The following is a 17,383-nucleotide window of genomic DNA, read 5'->3' on the forward strand; positions in this document are numbered from 1 at the left end:
ATTATTTAAAGGTTGCTTGTTTGGCCATATCTGAGTAACCCAGTAGTTAATTCTGAATTAAGGTCTTCAGTGTTAAACATGTACTTAATATAACCTACAGAGAAGAAAACTTATGAAATAAATAGTATGGATGATGTTTCTTAAACTGTTGTAACCCAGGGAGGATTTTGCAGCAGACAAGTGGAAAGATGTATTTTAGAGGTTTGATGGAGCTCCAGTGGGTTATTAGTGGCATGAATTATAATATTGTGCAGTAATGAAATAAGAATAGGAAACCGGATGGGCAGTGCATCAGCTCCTGAGGGATGACTACTTTTAACTCAAAGCAATGGATAATGGATAGGATTATTTTTTTTTTTCCTCATCTGAAAAATAAATCTATACTTAGATTTGAGCTGGCATTTGTATCTTGTAGTGAAAGCTGAAGGATTCAGAGAGCGTGAAAGAGGGAGAGAGGAGAAAGCAGTAATGAATATAGCAAAGGGAAGAACAAAGGCTGTTAGAGCTTACACATTGGAACACTAAACATTTTGCCTGGGGATTCTTTTGCTAGAACTGTTACTTCCTATAACAGGAAATCAGCAACTATAGAATCTTATTCAGTATGATTTTTAAAAAATCTGACCAGTCCCGGCTGTGTTAGCTGGTTGGTAATCTACAGTCAAGATAAATATGGAGGCAAAACATGGACAATTTTATGTTCTAGGGTGAAATCAGGGTATTTTCCTCTGTGCTCAGCAGAATAAAGTAGACAGTCTTAAAAGCCGTGAGAGGTTGTGGATATTGGGTGAGTTGTATGGTGGGTGATGATGGGCAGGGTGCCTGCATCAGAGTGTGACAATACAAGGGAACCTTTTTATTTCTGACTGCAGTGGATTACATAAGGCGTTTAGATATTAATTGTAGAAAAGTGAAAATAGTACGCTAGTGTCCAGGCTGAAATTATGGTTTTGTGCTTTTTAATGCGGCTACAATGTGTTGTTTCTCAGATTTGATAGAACAGTAAACAGCTCGTGTGGTGGAGCAAAATGCCTAACATCACTGTGCTGATTTCTGTTCATAATTTGGATGCAGAGGTTCTATATTCAACTGTAGACATCTGTAGCAAAATTGTGCTTGCAAGCATGAATTCTTGCTGCATGGTAGGAACAGTGTCTATTGCTGCTGCTGCTGCATGTTCTTTTCCAAGTGTCAGCTAAAATTCATGTGTTACATGAGAGCACCTTTTAGGGTTTTTTTTTTCTTTCTTTCTGCCAGAATAGTAAGCAATTGTAGGTTCTTGAATTGCCACAAAATTCAATGTAACTGTTTTGTTTGGATTTTTGAACGTGATCTGTACTATGAATTTTATTTTTTTTTAGCAAAGGAGGTTTTGAATTTGCAGGGAATTTTGTAGGCTGTAAGATGAGAAACCTGAATAGATGCTGGAGTTCACAGTGTTCTTGGTGAGTTTTGTTTCTTTAGTCTAATAATATTTGTAAATGTTCTTCACCAGGAGATTTTGATTTTGCACACAGGCCAGCTTTCCAGCAGAAAATGCTGCTTAATGCTGGAGGGTTGGTCCTCTGTATCAGCATTGAGGCTTTTCTCATGTATTTGCTCTTGAGAATAAGGGTGATGATTTATCAAGTTCCAAGCCTCTTTTGCATGAATTAACTAACTTTGATTTTTTTAATTTTTTTTTTTTTTAGAAGTATGAATGTGTGTTATGATATAAATATGCATACAGATTGCAGGGAATATATGTTAAAATTTAAAAAAAAACCAAACAGCCAAGCAAAGCTTGACCCTAGTGTTTTAGGGCCTGTTTGTTGCTTGTGTTGCACAGGCGGGCCCTGCCTGACTTGGAGTGCTCTCATCAAGATTATCTGCAGCTGCGTCACGCTGCTTTTCAGCAAGAATTGCCAGCCACTTAAAAAAAAAATACATTAAAGGAAATAAGCAGGAAGCAAGTGCCATTTAGAATGTGATTCAGATTTGCACTGAATTTGGAATCTCAAAATTCCGTTCATTATGGTTGTACATCTGAGTTATTCACGTGTTACTGTCCCAGCCCATTTTACATATAGAAGTACAATATTAAGACATTTTTATCATTAATTTTTAAGTAGAGTGTAAAAAGAATGGTATGGGAATTTACCTGCTGTTCATGAATTAATCTCCATTTTAGGAGAAATTCAGGATGTTGCTACACCCAAAATCTTAACTAGATCTCTTGATCTTGCCAGGAAGGGGCAAGGTGCCTACACGTGCACTGCAGACAGTGTGTAGATGAACAGGCTGTTGTGGGATTCTAGAACTAGATGAATAAAAGTAGAATGAATGGATCAATGGGTTTGTTAAATAATTTTTTTATTGTTTTGTAATTATTTTAGCAATTATTCTAAAATTATATTGTCTTTCGTGTTTAATACTGAACAATATTTTGGATTAACAGTTGAGAAAGGTTGGCATTCAAGTTTTTTTTCTTCTTTACGGCATCCAGATTTGTTTATAGCACGTTAATTGTACAGCTCACATGAAAGCAGATCAAAGCCAAATGTGAACTGGTAGTGTCTGTTGTGCAAACAGGCCGCAGAGACAGCCTTATAAATCACAGCCACTGGGTGAGCTTTGTGTGGCTTCTTATCCTGCCCCTGCTCCAAAACGTTTTACCTGGCCGTGGCATGAGCTGGGACTGTGCTCTGGGTCAGCAGCACGTGGGCAGTGGTTTGATGAGCTTCCATAGCTTGCTTGCGTTGGGTGGCGTGCTCTGAAAATGTATTTAGATATTGTCCTAAGTGGGTGGTGAGTAGGTCTGAATGCTAATTAATGGTTTAAATCCTCCTTATGTGACAGTGGTGAAACAATGGAACCTGTTGCCTTGAGAGGTTTTGGGCTTTTCATCTTTGGAAATATTTAAAACCTGACTGGACGGCATCCCGAGGGTCCTGCTGTAGCTGACCCTGCTTTGACCAGAGGAGTTGAAGTTCCAGAGGTCCCTTTCAACCTCAGGTGTACTGAGAGTCTGTGAAATGCCTGGTGAAAACTTTTTTGGGCTAGTAAAGAACAGATCTTGCAATTCTTCCGAAACTGTCAACAGCAAGGTTACTGCACTGAGTGGGGGGGGGCGGGGGGGAAAGGCTGAAAATTTTAATACTTTACATACCGGGCCAATAACTGCCCTCCAAAGCTTTGTGAAAGGGGGGAGGGAGGAAGAAAATTGGTAGAATGTTCCCTCAGAAAAACAGAAGTGGAAATTCAGATTTCTCCTGCTCGTTGAGGCTGGTGCATAGATACGGTGTATAATGTTGAAATACCAGATTTCTCAGTATAAATTTTAACTGTAAAACACTCCACACTTCAGAGATGTTACATAAGGACTGCTGTGACCTTATTGATACTATGGATGGTAGATTAAACCTTTCTCCTAAGAAATCAAAATGCTGCCTATTAGGAAAGTTGTATTTCTGGAAGCAGGAATCTGTCTGAGTTTTGCAACAGTAACAAGTCATGGGACCTTTGATAAGCGAAAAGGAACCTGTATTTTGTGTGACTATGATAGACATTGCTGATTGTGGTTAAAGTGGCCTCTTGCATATCCTACTTGCCTGCTGTGCGTTTCAAACCACACCAAGTTGTGATTTGAGATGTGGTTCTCATTTCCTGAAGAAGGTTTGGTGGTTGAATTAGCATATTGCTTTTGCCTTTCTTTCAGATACTTAGCTTTCAGAGTAAATAACCAGAAGTGTTAGCCATAATTACTAATAAATGGTGAATAACTAATAAACTGCTCATGATAAAAATACAGAAATTTAAAAAAAAGGAAAAAAGGGGAAAAAAAAAAAAAGAGCTTTGACGCTGGTTGGACTGGTATTACTCTCTGTGTACGCATTCTGTTCCAGAATGAGCATGATGTTATTCAGGCATCATTACTCATGTTTGGAAGTGGAGTAATTATACCAGATCATCAGAATTTTCTTCTGGAATAATGTATCTTTAACTGGGAGTTTGTACCCGTCTAACTATAACAGAATAATTACTATATATGGTTATACCAGAAGTATTCTTCCAGAATGGAGACATTACCATGTGCTAGTCACTGAAAAGTACTGTCTCAGCACTCTTGTTTTCACAGCCCTGAAAAGAACACTGATTTTCTTGGGCTTTCTTGTGGAGAGTACTGTACCCCATCTGCAGCTGTCCTAAAGCCCAAGCTACAAGATAAATTACATCTCCAAATGTAATTTGTAATCTCCAAAGTAAGAAAAAAAATGTTTCTTCTGTGTGTTTCTCTGCTCCCCGTCCCCCACGCCACCTTGGCAGAGTACATGAAAGAAGGGGTAGGTTTGTTTGGTTTTCCTCTTATGTTTAGAATCCTTTCACCTGAAACAGGTATAGATACAGGGCTTGAGAAGGAGTGACAGAAATTCCGTGTAGTAAAACAAAACAGCCGTTATCAGTCCTTCAGAAACAGCTATTTACTTCTAAGCCCTGATATTTCTTTGGTTGATTGTAGATTTTGTCATTTTCTTTGTCATTGCATATTTGAATCTTCCTCACATCTACACAAATAGTAGCTGTAAGAAAGCAGTATTTCAAAATTGGGGATCTCTGGAATCCCTGATAAGAGGGCAGAAGCTCCCAGATGTACTACATCTTGCAGATGTTTTCCACTTTTTGTGGAGATCAACCTTTTAAAATCTTTGAATACATCCTTAGGCTTTCCATCTTAACTTCCAGGATGTGAAGGCCCCAGAAGGTTTATAAGGATTTAACTATTTCTCATGGGTGGAGCATCAAATTCTTGTCCTGCTTGCTTCTTCCACTGTCAGCAGAGGGTTCTTGTGAACTGGTTCTTGTTTTGACATAATTACCCAAGTGAGTGCTTCACTGGAATGTGTTATCAGAGGAACTGGAGTAAAAAGGCTAACTGGGAGAAGTTAGAGAAGGCACTGGAACGATCATGGGGTATCCTCCTTTGGCTAAAACCCGTGCCATTTTCTTCGTGCTGTTCATAGGAAGCACTTACTTCAGGAGGAGATGCATTTCCAAAGAAAGTAGAGTGTAGAAAGACATGCACTTGTGCTTTGAACAAAGCCATTCTTACTTTTATCATTGAATAATCAGTAAGCAAAGTAACAACTGAGTTTTTAAAGAAACTGATTTTCTTTAATAAGTTTTCTCAAGTGATACAAACACCCTAAAGGTTGTGATTCTGAAGCCAAAGGTGATAGACTTTTCCTGGCATTCTCCTGGTAAACATCAGCAGCCAACCAGGTGGAGAGGCAGGAAATGGAACTAGTCCACGGGAAGGAAAAGCAGTGTTACAAAGGGAGACTGCCGTCTGAAAATGAAATAGTACTTGGGACAGAGTCAGAAAATCTAAGAACTGACTCTTTATACGAGTACCCACAAAATTAGGGGTGTTCAGTTTATTGTATCATCTATCCATTGTTCTTCACAATGTATGCTTCAAGTTAGCATTCCCTTGGTTTGAGGTGAATTATTTTTCTATTATTTAGAAACTAAAAATGAAAAAAATTCTATTTTGGTCAAAAATATTTGAGGAAGTGGGGATCTTGCAGGTTTTTGTTTTTCTTTCTTTATTCTGAGGAATGTGTCCTTGATTGCACACATTGTGGAGTGTTTCTCAGTTCAGTTCTGAGGGTCATCTTAATGGCAGCCTTCACCTTTGTGTGTCTCTTTGGAGAAACTGAGCTTTGCTCTCGGCACCTTAAAAGCGGTTCTGAAAGAAATTCCAGTTCCTGGAAAATCATGATTTCCTAGGGAACCAGGAACTTGCCTCATTTCCTGTTCTGAAGTATTTACAGGCATCATGTTGGCTCAGAGAAGGAATAGACTGACAGCTTGCCTGGCAGCCAAGGTGTCAGTTGATTTTGATCTCGGATAAAAGGTGGAGTTTTATCCTTAAGGAAGGGAGTTATTGAAAGGTTTTCAAGAAAAAAAAAAAAAAGGAGGAATGTGGCTTCAGAGTCCTGGCAGTTGTGGTGGAAACACAGTTTATATACTGAATCTTAAAATGGTGTACTGCAGTAGCAGGGAACAGATTAATAAAACGTCCAGGTTACAACTTCGCTTATTTGTTTATCCAGACTGGCCATGTTGTCTGTCCCTCTTTTTGTTTAACTTAGGCTGCTTCAAAAGTTCGAAGAATGGGAGAGATTCTTCATGAGGGCAGCAGTAATTCTGGGTCCCCCATGTAGAAGAAACCATTCCATTCTCATGCTTTGGTAGAACACAGGAGTTGTTCCTTCTGCGTACACTTGAAAGGCAGTGGTGAATTTATGCAGTGTGCTCTCTCTGGAGAAATTTATCATCTTACCTCTGCAGACCTCTGAGTTCTTCTGAGATATTTTCCCATTTTGGAACTGGCCTAAACAAGTTTCTCAGTAAAGGACAAATGTATCAGCTACAGTTTTCCTCTTAAACATACTTGGATGAAGTACTGTGTAAGTGAGCCCTTACTTCACTGCTATTGCTAAATGTTAATTAAACTCCAGTATATGTAATTAGAGGAAGTTTTAGACTAGGAAGACTTTCTAGTTCTTTTTGAGTTAATATAATAACTAAAAATAAACTTACGGACAGATGTACAGTTGGAGTGCAGAGAATTAGTATCTCAAATCATGAAAACTGTGTCAATTAAGGCTTTGTTTGCGTGGTTTTACCTGGGTTTGATATGCTTTGGTCTCTGGAGTCTTTTCCATTTAATTCTTATAAGAACTTGGTTTGTCATGTTGATATTATGTATGTATGTATTTTTTGTACTAATTAGATAATGGCCTTTGTAATTGTGGCCCTTTCACACAGGATCTTGAAGTCCTCCAGGCAGAGGGTAGACTAAAATCCAGAACTGTGCATAAGTGTGATCTTACATCACATCTTCCTTTGGTCTAGGCGTCTGCTGCCACCTGCGATGAACGCGATGGGTTAGCTTCTGATGATGCTGCAGGAGAGTTGAGCTGTACTGGTTACTTGTCTAGTCTCTTTTCTTAAATCTTTATGTTCATTTTATCACAATTACTAGTTTTAAGTGCATGAGGGCTAGGAACTTGCTTTTGAACAAATAACTTTTTAAATTTTATAATTAAACAAATACACAATAAAAGCAGAATGGCCAGTGGTATGAAACAATTTTATGTCTGGTAAGTATAGATTATAACCATATGCATTACAAAAGTAGTGAAGTCTTGATAATGAGCATTTACCATTATAGACTACTATATATTGTCCATTAAGTAAGGGAATTATGAGATAATTAAGAGAGTAAATTAATCAGTTGCGATGGTATACTCATATATCACCTGATGAGTTCAACTCTGGTCAGAATCGCATACTGAATTCAGCTCTGGAGAAGGACTTGTAATGAGAAGTTAGTCAAAGCAACAAAACCATTAAGTGGACTGTGTAAACACTTTTTAAAACTGTTATATATTCATTTGAAGTTATTATATGAAATGTCTTTGTGTATTTCAGTATCCTTGAGACATTTTCCTCAGTTACCTTTCTTAGAGTCCTTAATGACTTCCAGGTAGCCAGTGTTGATGAATTCCTAAGTCCTGGAGATTTTTATCAAGCAAAGGGATTATGCCATTTTAATAAACTGCATCTTTCTGAGGAATAGTTAGAGTGCTGACTGTGTTGATTATGATGTGCATAAAAATATGTACTTAAACTTATATGCATTTTCATTAGTTTTCATCATTTCATTTTCTTAACATTGTTGCAGCTGAATTCAACAGTCAGCAGGTAGGTTCCCTCCTGAGCTCAAGATAATCAGCTAAGAGGAGGAGGAAGTAAGTTGTAGGATGCATCTCCATTGGCAAGTGGCCTCCAGCAGACCTTCTGCCATGAGGCATGTAGCTTCTTGCTTATCTGAGCTAATAAGAGGAGCTTGGAGAGCAGCGTTGCAGTTAGTCACACCGTGGTTCTCTGGTAGCCTGTGTTAATTGGTACTGGAGACAGAACATTGAGCTATGTAATAAGAATGTGTTTTAATCCTTTAGTGCCAGTGCAAAGGTAGGAGTACAGACAGGATGCTTCCTAAATAGGCAGTTTCTAACAGTAACATTTACTTGGTTTCTCTTTACATTGAAACCTGACTTTGGCCTGATAATTACTGAACAATGAACATTTGTTAAAACAGCTGTGTCACAACAATACAAATCATACCTGTTCAGGGTTATGAAAGAGAATGAAAAAAATGTCTGTTTGAGCTTTCTGGAACTGATTTTTGTGGATCTCTACAAGTGATTCCCCTGCACACCTCTACGTATTATTGAAAAGTCTCTGGAAAAAGGCAAATGTCGTAGTAGAATTTAAATCTTTAAAAAGTTAGTTTTGCTTTTTACACAACATTTGTAAAGTTTTGGTTTTGAGTTGCCTGGTTGGTTTGGGAATTGGAAGGAAAAAACCCAAGAATAGAAGCCGGTGTTGAACAGAAAGAGTAGGATCTGGAAAATGTTACCTGTGAGGGGAAAGAAAACCCTAAAGATCGGATGTTGGTTAGCTTAAAAACATGGAGGATGAAGGGACATGGTGGTCTCGGAGTAAAGTGCTGTTGCAGAGAGGATAAGTGAATAGAACCGTATGTAGTTCATTCAGACTGCATCAAGAAAGGTTCAGATTATGCAGTAGGAAACGTACAACAGTGAAAATTGTGACTGGCTGGAATAAATTACATGGGAGGTTGTAGAATCTCTGTTATGGGAGGTCTTTAAAGTAGGTGAGACACCTGTCAGGAGCAGTGTAGCTAGAGCAGATCCTTCAGTACAGTTGCTGAAAAAAAGCACTGTGAACACTGGGAGACACTTACTCCATAATTCTTATCAAGCAGTTTAATTTATAGCGAACAGCATAACAGTCAAACTGTCAGTAGAAACACATTTGTAGACTTAGGAAGAGTTGCAAATGCTTCACAGTATTTTCATGAAAGTCTAGGTGTCTTGCTGTAATTGTAATGTATGTGGGAGAAGGCAGGAGGGAGTGTAGGGGAGAGGACAGAAGAAAGTCACTGAAGAGAAATTTGTACCTAGAATGAAATTACTGGGTTACAGTCTGTGAAGTGTATGGATTACTGTAGCTCTTGGTGTTAGAATTTTGACTGTACACTTGCACTGGAACACTGTTCTGTAATGTATAATTTCTAAAAGTATTACTCCAGAAGTTAAATAACACCTTTTTTGCATGGCATATGTGAACATACACTTATTTTGTGTAAGACTCTGCTCTTAGAGCCTCAAGTAGTGAGATGATGACTTTCTGCTTCTTTTACAGATTTGCTTACAATCAAATACATGACCATGGGGGATATGAAGACCCCAGATTTCGATGACCTTCTTGCAGCCTTTGACATACCAGACATGGTTGATCCAAAAGCAGCTATTGAATCTGGACATGATGACCATGAAAGCCACATAAAACAAAATGCTCACACAGATGAAGATTCTCATGCCCCGTCATCGTCTGATGTTGGTGTGAGTGTCATTGTCAAAAATGTACGTACCATTGATTCTTCTGAAGGAGTGGACAAGGATGGCCACCATTCTACAGGCAATGGCTTGCACAATGGCTTTCTAACGTCATCAGCTCTTGATAGTTACAGTAAAGATGAAGGGAAGTCACTTAAAGATGATGGGTCAGCTTCTGAGACTACGTTGAAGGATTCAGCTTTCAACCAGTTTAGCCCAATATCAAGTGCTGAAGAATTTGATGATGATGAAAAAATTGAGGTGGATGACCCTCCAGATAAAGAGGAGATGCGTGCAAATTTCAGAGCAAATGTCTTGGCAGGATCTGTATCTCAGCAGGAGTATGACAAACTAAAGACACTTGGAGGGGAAAACTTTATTAAATCTGGAATCCCAGTTTCAAGTAGTATAGATAAAAATAAAGTTGCTAAACGAGAGGCAGAGACAAACTCCATGAATTTAAGTGTCTACGAACCTTTTAAATGTCGAAAAACAGATGACAAATTGCTAAAAGACAATTCTGAGAAGCTTCTTGAAAACAGGGTACTTGATGGAAAACTGAGTACTGAAAAAAGTGAAACCAATCTTGCCAGCATTTCACAGTCCAAAGCAAAGTCATCAGCAAAGCTTTCTTCATGCATTGCTGCAATTGCAGCACTGAGTGCTAAAAAGGCAGCTACAGATACCAGTAAAGATTTACAGTCTAATTCAGGAGAGTCTTCTCCGTTACCAAAAGATATGAGTGAAAGTCCTCGGGCTATTGAAAAATCACCTGAATCTCAGAGTCTCATTGATGGTGCTAAAAAGCCATCTGTCAAACCACCTGATAGTCCCAGAAGTGTATCAAGTGAGAACAGTAGCAAAGGGTCTCCGTCGTCTCCTGCAGGGTCAACTCCAGCCATTCCTAAAGTTCGTATAAAAACCATCAAGACATCTTCTGGGGAGATCAAGAGAACTGTTACTAGAGTGTTGCCAGAAGTTGATTTGGACTCTGGTAAAAAGCCAGAGCAGACTGCTTCTATGGTAACTTCCGTGACATCTCTCCTGTCCTCGCCAACTTCTGCTGCTGTTCTTTCCTCTCCTCCTAGAGCTCCTCTCCAGTCCACAGTCGTCACCAATGCAGCTGCATCTGCAGAACTTGCACCAAAACAGGTCACTATCAAACCTGTGGCTACTGCCTTTCTCCCTGTTTCAGCAGTGAAAACAGCAGGCTCACAGGTTATTAATTTGAAGCTTGCTAACAATACTACAGTGAAAGCCACTGTCATATCTGCCGCCTCGGTGCAGAGTGCCAGTAGTGCCATTATCAAAGCTGCCAATGCTATACAACAGCAGACTGTTGTGGTGCCAGCATCAAGCCTTGCCAGTGCTAAACTTGTGCCAAAGACAGTCCATCTTGCCAACCTTAATCTTCTGCCTCAGGGTGCTCAGACCACCTCTGAACTCCGCCAAGTGCTAACGAAACCTCAGCAACAAATAAAGCAGGCAATAATTTCTGCAGCAGCCTCACAGCCTTCTAAAAAAGTGTCTCGAGTCCAGGTGGTGTCATCTCTACAAAGTTCTGTAGTGGAAGCATTCAACAAGGTGCTGAGTAGTGTCAATCCTGTGCCAGTTTACATCCCAAACCTTAGTCCCCCTGCCAATGCCGGAATAACGTTACCCACGCGAGGTTACAAGTGTTTGGAGTGTGGTGACTCGTTTGCTCTTGAGAAGAGCCTGACTCAGCATTATGACAGGAGGAGCGTGCGAATCGAAGTGACATGTAATCATTGTACAAAGAATTTAGTTTTCTACAATAAATGCAGTCTTCTTTCCCATGCTCGTGGACACAAGGAAAAAGGAGTCGTAATGCAGTGTTCACACCTGATTTTAAAACCAGTCCCAGCAGATCAAATGATAGCATCTCCTTCAAGCAATACTGCTACGTCTATGCTCCAGAGCCCTGTGGGAGCTGGCACACATACTGTAACAAAGATCCAGTCTGGCATAACTGGGACAGTAATATCAGCCCCAGCAAGTACTCCTGTCGTTCCAGCTATGCCCCTAGACGAAGATCCATCGAAACTCTGTAGACATAGTCTAAAGTGTTTGGAGTGTAATGAAGTTTTCCAAGATGAGACATCTCTTGCCACTCATTTCCAGCAGGCTGCAGACACAAGTGGACAAGTAGAGTATCATATGTTTAAATTCCAATGTTTCATCTATAAGCCTAGGAGACTTTGGATATGCTTTTACTTTAATTTAGCTGTAAATTAGCTGAACCTCCATGATTAAAAGTATAAGCAAAAAATCTTGCAAGCACTTATATAGTGAATGTGAACATTTTTTAAATAAGAGTTGCCTTAGAATTTTTTTTAGGCCCTGAAGTCTGGAATTTACACTGTATATTTTTGCTAAAATTTAGCATTAGCTTTCTTACAGCTGAATAATACTGAAATTAATTATGATCTTTACTAAGAATTTTTAATTATTCTTTCTGTGCTTTGGAATTTGAGTATCCTGTGGAATCCACTTAATTGGCACCCTCAGTAACAGCCTACCTGTTCAATCTGAATGATAGTTTTAGGTGATTCATTCTGGATTTGTCTTCAGTTTTTAATATTTTTATAGAGCACTGTAAATGAGCTAGGCATTCCTCTTACCTCCAGGGACTCTTGGCAGTGACTAAATGGCACACTGATCCTATTGAAAGGATATGCATGCTGTTTTCTGCGGGTCTTTCTTAAGCAGAAGTGAAAAGTGGTGGTCACTAGCACGCATTTCTCGCTGTGTGACCATTTGTTTATTTGTGTTGGTTTTCCTTTCTTCTAATGAGTTAAACTTGCAGACCATTTTAAAATTCTTTCCTAATGTATGTGGCCTAATCTGAAAGAAAGACATCATTCAATAAACGTTTATATTAATCAGTGTGCGATGTATTTTATAATAAGAGTTAAGGTTGTTAATTAAATTATATAGTTGGATTTCTATTGGGGCGTGCCAATTAAAAGGGATTCTGGGATGTTTCAAAGCATTCAGTTGAGCTTGGAGTTGCAGCTTCTTTCTGTGGGAAGCCAAAAGCCTGCAAACAGGCTCAGACTGATCAAGACAGGAATATTCCTGGGAGTTGTACAGCAGTGTACAGAATAAAGGTTTCTAAATCCTGCAGTTAGGAAAAAATCCACTCGTCATAGAAGCACGGGGAAGTTCCTGTCAGAGTCTGTTTAGTAAACTTAGGACCTGTTCCATGGCCATGAAGCAGTTACACTGCACCCACCACTACAGGTAGTAACGTAAAAAGATTTGAATGTGGAAGTAATCTTGACTTTATGGATTGCGTGGCTCTGCTTCAGCTCCTACTTTACTAACTGGCTAGTTGACTTAGGCTGAAATTACCTGGATTCACAGTGAGGTGCCACGTAAATGAATTTCTGTTTGTAAGATACTACAGACGTGCCTACCTCAAGTGAGTTTATTTAAGCTTTTTGTCAGAAAGAAGTCAGCAGAATGTGTTCCGTCCTTAGATTTGAACAGTTTCTCGTGGCTGACCATGAGTCTGGTCTGCACCAGCTCTTGAGTTACTTAATACTCTGTACTTGTTTTTTAGCTAACTCCTTTGCTAGTGCTTATTGGTGTCAGATTTATCTTTTTTTCCATACTAGATCCATCATTTATTTGGTATGATAAGATCCAGTAGTCCTTGTGAAAACCCTGTTGATCTTGGTACTTAAAATCAAGCAATTCAGAAGGCACCAAAATAAAGCAAGTGGATGAAAGACAGACAAATGTACTGAGAATAGGTTGGGAGGATGAGGTAAGGATAAAATAAAAAAAAAAATAGAGAAGAACAAAAAAAGTGATGTACTTGCTTTCTGTGGGGGCCTTTTTTTGTACGGACAGGTAAACTAAAGATTTGTAGAAACACCTTTTGCCCTTTCCTGCTACCTCTGCCTGGTGCTTTTGCCCTGTTGCTGCCAGGTTTGCTGTCTGTGCGTGTCCTGTTAGGTACTGTTTGTTTACCCGGGTGATTTACTACAGGAAGGCAACTGAGATCTTCATAGAATGTCATAACTTCAGCTAGGTGGAAGGGTCAGAGTGGGTGCGCAGATCCTGTTGCTGAGGGAGGAAAGCTCATGAAGGTTCGGAGGACAGCGTTGTTGAAAAGCTGCTCTGACGTAAGAGCTGATGTATGAACGAGGCCTTAGTACCTGCTCACCGGGCTTGTCCCAGGCAGTGCTGCGAGGGTGGTGTTTGCTGAAGAAAGACATTTATTAATAGACACTTTAGCACTTTCTCATTATATGTTACACCTTGAAAAGGTTGGACAATAAATACTCTGCCTTCTGTTTTCCTTCGTAGTGCTTGGCCCTGGCTTTTTGTTGTAAACTACCATTATCTTGGTGGGAAGGAGACAGGAAAGTTAGATAAAATTGATATTTTAGCTTTGGAAGGAAGGAAGAAAGAATAAAAATAATTATTTGGATTTTGCAAACAAATAATAGGAAAAAAGTTCTTAATTGCAACCTACCATTTTTTCTAGTGCCCACCTAATTTCTCTTGAAATTACAATTGTATATTGTTTTATGTTTTCAATGAATCTAAGCAGTAAGTAGCTGTTATTTCTTGTTCTTCTTAAACTCCTGTTATAAAAATAGAATCTATTTCTTCTAAAATAAACAACCCTAAATTAAAAACAACCCTAGCAATTAAAAGATGTTCCCTATAAAATTGTTACATTTCTGTAATATTTTTCTTCCATTAATAATCCTGTTAAAGGGAATAGGACCACTCACTGAGAGGTTTCCTGGCTGAATGAAACCCTCATCTGCTTACTGGGGCGGGGGGAGAAAAAGTAGCAAACCTGAGCTAGTTGATGTTAATCTTATTTACAGATTTAAGTGTATAGCTCCCATAGAAGCTACATAGCTCATTTCCCTTCATACTCGTAGTTCTTGTGTATCTTTATTTTCCACCTCCACCATTTTTTCTTCTAACCCTTTTTTTCTGAAACTTTGACTTTAAATGCAGGCAGGTGATGATTTTCACAAACTGTGTTTTATTTTGGTATGGGTTGGAATGAAAGAACTGGAAGTTAATGCCACCTTAAGCCCAAAATAAAATGGTAAGCAAACATGCTGAATTTCAGAATTTCACAGTAGGTTCTTCTTGTTCTACTGTAATGGGTTACAATTAAACATCTTACTGTACTCATCAGAATAGCAAACCACTGGCCTTAAATAGCGTTATTGGCAGTTTGTGTCAGTCCGAGTTACTGGCGTTAGAGGTGAATCTTGCAGGCTGCTTGTTGCAAAGTCGGGGAGAGACCCCCACGGCTGGGGCTGCGGTGTCGTGTGCGTCTTCTGTGGCCGTGGCCTCACGGGTGCCTCTGGTAGTGCTGCAGGCAAAGGGCTTGGGAAGGACTATGGAAACCCCATCTCTTTCCATTATTGGAGTAAGAAGTTCTGTTTTGCTGTTTTCTTTGGTAATCAAATAATACTCCAGATTCTCCAGTATTATATTGCTGCTTATTAATACATAAATGGCCAAAGATTCTTAGACTTTAGGAATGTTTCAGAAGCCAAGTAAACGTGGCAAGCACGTTTCAAGTGGAGTTTCGGTTAGTCAGGATTTTGCCTTTAAGCCTGAGCTGAAGGCAAAGTTACACCCCAAACCAGTTCTGTGCAGTGTTGAGGGTGTGAGTTGGTGGTCCCAGCCAGGGCTGTTTGGTCAGTTGAGGACGAACACTTGGTATTTCAAAGGGAATATTTATATATGTCTGAACACAGTTTCAGAGTCACTGTGCCTCAGAGGCTCTAATCAGGGTGACAGTTCCAAATCCCTGCAGATAACTCACCTCAGGCAAAGCCTTTCGTGAGGGTGGTAAATGTTTCCATGCCATCTGCTCATCTGTTAGGCTGCCAGTAGTGCTGATAGTGAAACTGAATTTGAGTAATGGTCAATTTTCTTTGCTTAACTTCCTTTATTTTAATGTTTTGCATTTTGCCATCTTGCTGTCCTGAGGACATTTGAGAGCCGTGTTTGGATGGAGACTGTGTCCAGACGTACCTGGCCACCTATGTTCACAAAGTAAACATTAGAAGTGAACCATATGAAAATACACTTCTTGCTTCTCTATGTGTGAATTGCGTGTTAACATTTCTGCTTAAAATTACTGTTTTAAGAAAAGAAAATATTTGCATGCACCCACAAAAAAAGCATTTAGATAAGCTATTTTGGAAAAAGAATAAAAATTGATTGTACAGATTGTAATACAAAAATATACTTGTGCTTAGAATATCAGTAATGTAAAAATGCGAAGGCGATTAAGAATTTGCTTTAGACCTTGATATTAAACAGTGTTTATTAGGAAAAAATCCTTTTTTGCAGTGACTGTAAAGGCTTTTTCCTTCCATCTATGGAGTTAGTGTCTGTCTCCTGTAGATTAAATGGGAACAGGTTATTTTTTTTACTGGCATAGTTGCCAGTAGTAGTAAGTTAGAATCCTATGAAAGATCTTTGTAACACAGCACTATTTCTTCTAGAATGGTAGCTTTGATTCTACTATTACATGATCTGGATCTTAGTGTTTTTTAAGATATTTAAAGGAGAGTTGCCTAAGTTGGAAGGACGAGGTGACTTTTTGTGAAGCACCTGTCTTTTAGTAAGAATGTTTTACCATGAGGAAAAGGATTATTTCTTGTTATTTATTGCAGGATTTTTTCATACATAGGTTAGTAAATAATTTATGATGCAGCTCTAGAGATCTTTTTCTGTATTCTCGCAAAAAGTATACACCACTGTATACATCTGCAAGACTCTTACAGATAATGTATCTAAAAATACGCAAATCCCATGTTAAAAAAGTACCCATGTCGTAATGGAGTCTTGGTTTTGTTTTTAAATCTTCGTAAGTCACTGCTGAGAGTCACAGATGTCAAGTCATAAGAAATAAGAGTTTGAAAAGCCTTACAAAGCAGTGTCTTATGAAGTGAAGTTGAGTTAAAGTTCTGCAAAGACTTGCATTTGTGCTTGACTTTGAAACCATGAGTGTTTCTGTTGAAGTCAGTGAAGCAGCTTCCATGGTCAGAGTTACCCAGAAGCATAACTCCATGCGGGATGTCAGCTCTCTGCTCAGACATTTTAGAGATGTGTTATTGTAAATGAAACATTTTCTGCAGTGCTTTTACAAGTCTGGTTCTTTGTGCCCTCCAGTGATGGAAGGCAACTGTGAGCAGAAGTGAAGCCTGCTTACAGCTGGTTTGCACTATTTGCATTTCATCCCCAAAATGGCACAAAGCACCCAAGGAATTTCAGTGTTTCTGATTTGGCACATGGTCAAGATGTAGTTGAAGATTTTTTTTAATTATTATTTTTGTGTAGCAGAACACAGGGAAAGAATGAGTTTAGTAAGTTACACCTGCATGTAGAAAGATTGCCCTGCAAAGAAGAGCTTTGTAAATATTTTATATATCTCTAGTTTTTACTCAGATGCTCAATATGTTGATATAATGCAGATGATGTGTTCTAGCCTGAGAAACATATTTTGAAATTATTTGTGTACCTTCTGCCTGATAATATTCCATTTTGTTTCTATTATGGATATTATCATAAGAATTCATCAGGAACAAGGATCAAAGAAAGTGAAGATAGTATATTTTTGGTGGTTTGGGGTTTTTTAGCTTTATGTGGTGCACTGAGTTAAAGCTATAGGGTTTGATTCTCAGGTTGGACTTAGGCCCCTTGCACCATTAAGGTGACCTCGTGAGGCACCTAAATAAAATTTACATAAATCAACATGCATCTCCTGTGGTTGGTGGTGTATGAAAGAGCTTTGTTGTGGCAGAAGGCCCAGAGGCCCTGTGTCTGGTTGCCAATATCTGCCAGCTCTGCCCTACAAGATTTGTCAGTAGGGCCTGCATTTACTACTTGCC

The 17,383-nt window shown here is 39.0% G+C and overlaps 1 protein-coding gene across 1 annotated transcript in view; it reads left to right on the forward strand.

The window, feature by feature from the left end:
* The first annotated feature begins 718 nt into the window (after nt 1-718).
* The window catches only part of ZNF532 (zinc finger protein 532), a 38,846-nt gene continuing 22,181 nt past the window's right edge, over nt 719-17,383 (forward strand). The window contains 2 exon segments of the mRNA XM_010175853.2: nt 719-787; nt 9,280-11,639. Coding sequence (XP_010174155.1) covers nt 9,300-11,639 — 2,340 coding nt within the window. The 5' untranslated portion in view covers nt 719-787; nt 9,280-9,299.

This window comes from Antrostomus carolinensis, unplaced genomic scaffold (assembly GCF_000700745.2).
Source record: "Antrostomus carolinensis isolate BGI_N321 unplaced genomic scaffold, ASM70074v2 scaffold14769, whole genome shotgun sequence".
Taxonomy (NCBI): Eukaryota; Metazoa; Chordata; class Aves; order Caprimulgiformes; family Caprimulgidae; genus Antrostomus; species Antrostomus carolinensis.